The following is a 1,259-nucleotide window of genomic DNA, read 5'->3' as shown; positions in this document are numbered from 1 at the left end:
AGAAGATGCTCAGTTTTACATTCACCATGTCATCCATCCTCTCATTGTCTGTCCGTTTCCATCAACTTCTGAGACAAGTTTGACTGTTTTCCAAATGAAAACAGTGCATACAACAATAGGTAATACTTTATTTGCTATGCATATTCATCCACAGGGACATTTTACATGGCTTCAGAAAGAATTTCAGACATAAAAATGAATTTTTAAAGATTTGTAGTGACAAAGATGGATTTTATTATGAGAGGTAGCTTTTATGATGCTCACTCAAGTAATCCTTTGTGTGAATTCCACATCTAGAGGAAGGCTTGGACCTCTTTGAGGGAGACATCCTCCTGACGGTGAGTAGCCACCTTTATCCAATCCCGTGATGACGTTCCTGAGGGATTGGCTGTGCCATTGGAGGGTGAGCCTCTGCCCTGCATTGACCCCTGCTGCCCCCCCTCCTGCCCCCCCCCAGTGGGCACTGCAGAGGGTAGAAGAAAGAGCTCTAATCTGTGATCTGTGCCCACAAGCACTTCCATATTAGTTGATGATGATAAAGATAGATGAAAAAATTGGCGCACAACACTTGAGTCAGTCCCTATGAAGTTGCTGGTATGCCAAACTCTTCTGATAATCAAAGAATGAGAAAGAAGGGAAGTTACGTGTATGGTCAGAGTGGTTATCTCAGCTTTGAGGGATTTCCGGTCTCCTCTGTTTATTCTTAGCACGTGTCCTGACTCTCCCCAGTCATCTGTCATGAAGGTCTGCAGACCTGGTTCTGAGCGGCCTATACTTTCATTTGTGCCATAGTGAGAGGTTTGGGAGGAAGAGGAACAAGGAGAAGTTGAGGACCATGTGGAGGGCTAGGCTTCCCCATCATCTTTGTCTTTATTTTCACAGGATTCCAGAAATGGCCTGAGGGACCCAACCACCAGGTGGAAATTCCCCATTCCTTACATTCTGGCGGATAATTTGGGTAATTAAGTCATTACTCCTGATTTAATTTTTCTCTCTTTTCTCCTTCCTATCTGACTCAGATTAGCTATCAATGTGTAATTGAGTTCCTAAGTCCTAATGAGTCTTCATCTCCTGGCAAGAAAGGCATGGTACCCTACTGAACGCAGTTCTAATTAAACTTTCTAAGATACAGAGCATCAAACAATCATTTTTAGAATGAAGAACACATTATACTGCTATTGAAACCAGCAGCAACATAAAGAACAAAAACACAATGAAATATAATTGGGCGTCAAAGAACCCAAACCAACCCCCCTGCC

At 42.9% G+C, this 1,259-nt stretch overlaps 1 protein-coding gene across 1 annotated transcript in view; it reads left to right on the top strand.

Moving 5' to 3' along the window:
• The window catches only part of MEP1A (meprin A subunit alpha), a 31,802-nt gene that overhangs the window by 4,564 nt on the left and 25,979 nt on the right, over positions 1–1,259 (top strand). The window contains exons 4-5 of the mRNA XM_013006772.1: positions 298–338; positions 883–958. Of these exons, the coding sequence (XP_012862226.1) occupies positions 298–338; positions 883–958 (117 nt within the window). The remainder of the gene's footprint in view (positions 1–297; positions 339–882; positions 959–1,259) is intronic.

This window comes from Echinops telfairi, unplaced genomic scaffold, assembly GCF_000313985.2.
Source record: "Echinops telfairi isolate 266 unplaced genomic scaffold, ASM31398v2 ScPeMD7_3533;HRSCAF=4204_1, whole genome shotgun sequence".
Classification (NCBI taxonomy): domain Eukaryota; kingdom Metazoa; phylum Chordata; class Mammalia; order Afrosoricida; family Tenrecidae; genus Echinops; species Echinops telfairi.
Note: the sequence above shows the minus strand (reverse complement) of the source record. Positions and strands in the feature narration are given on the sequence as shown.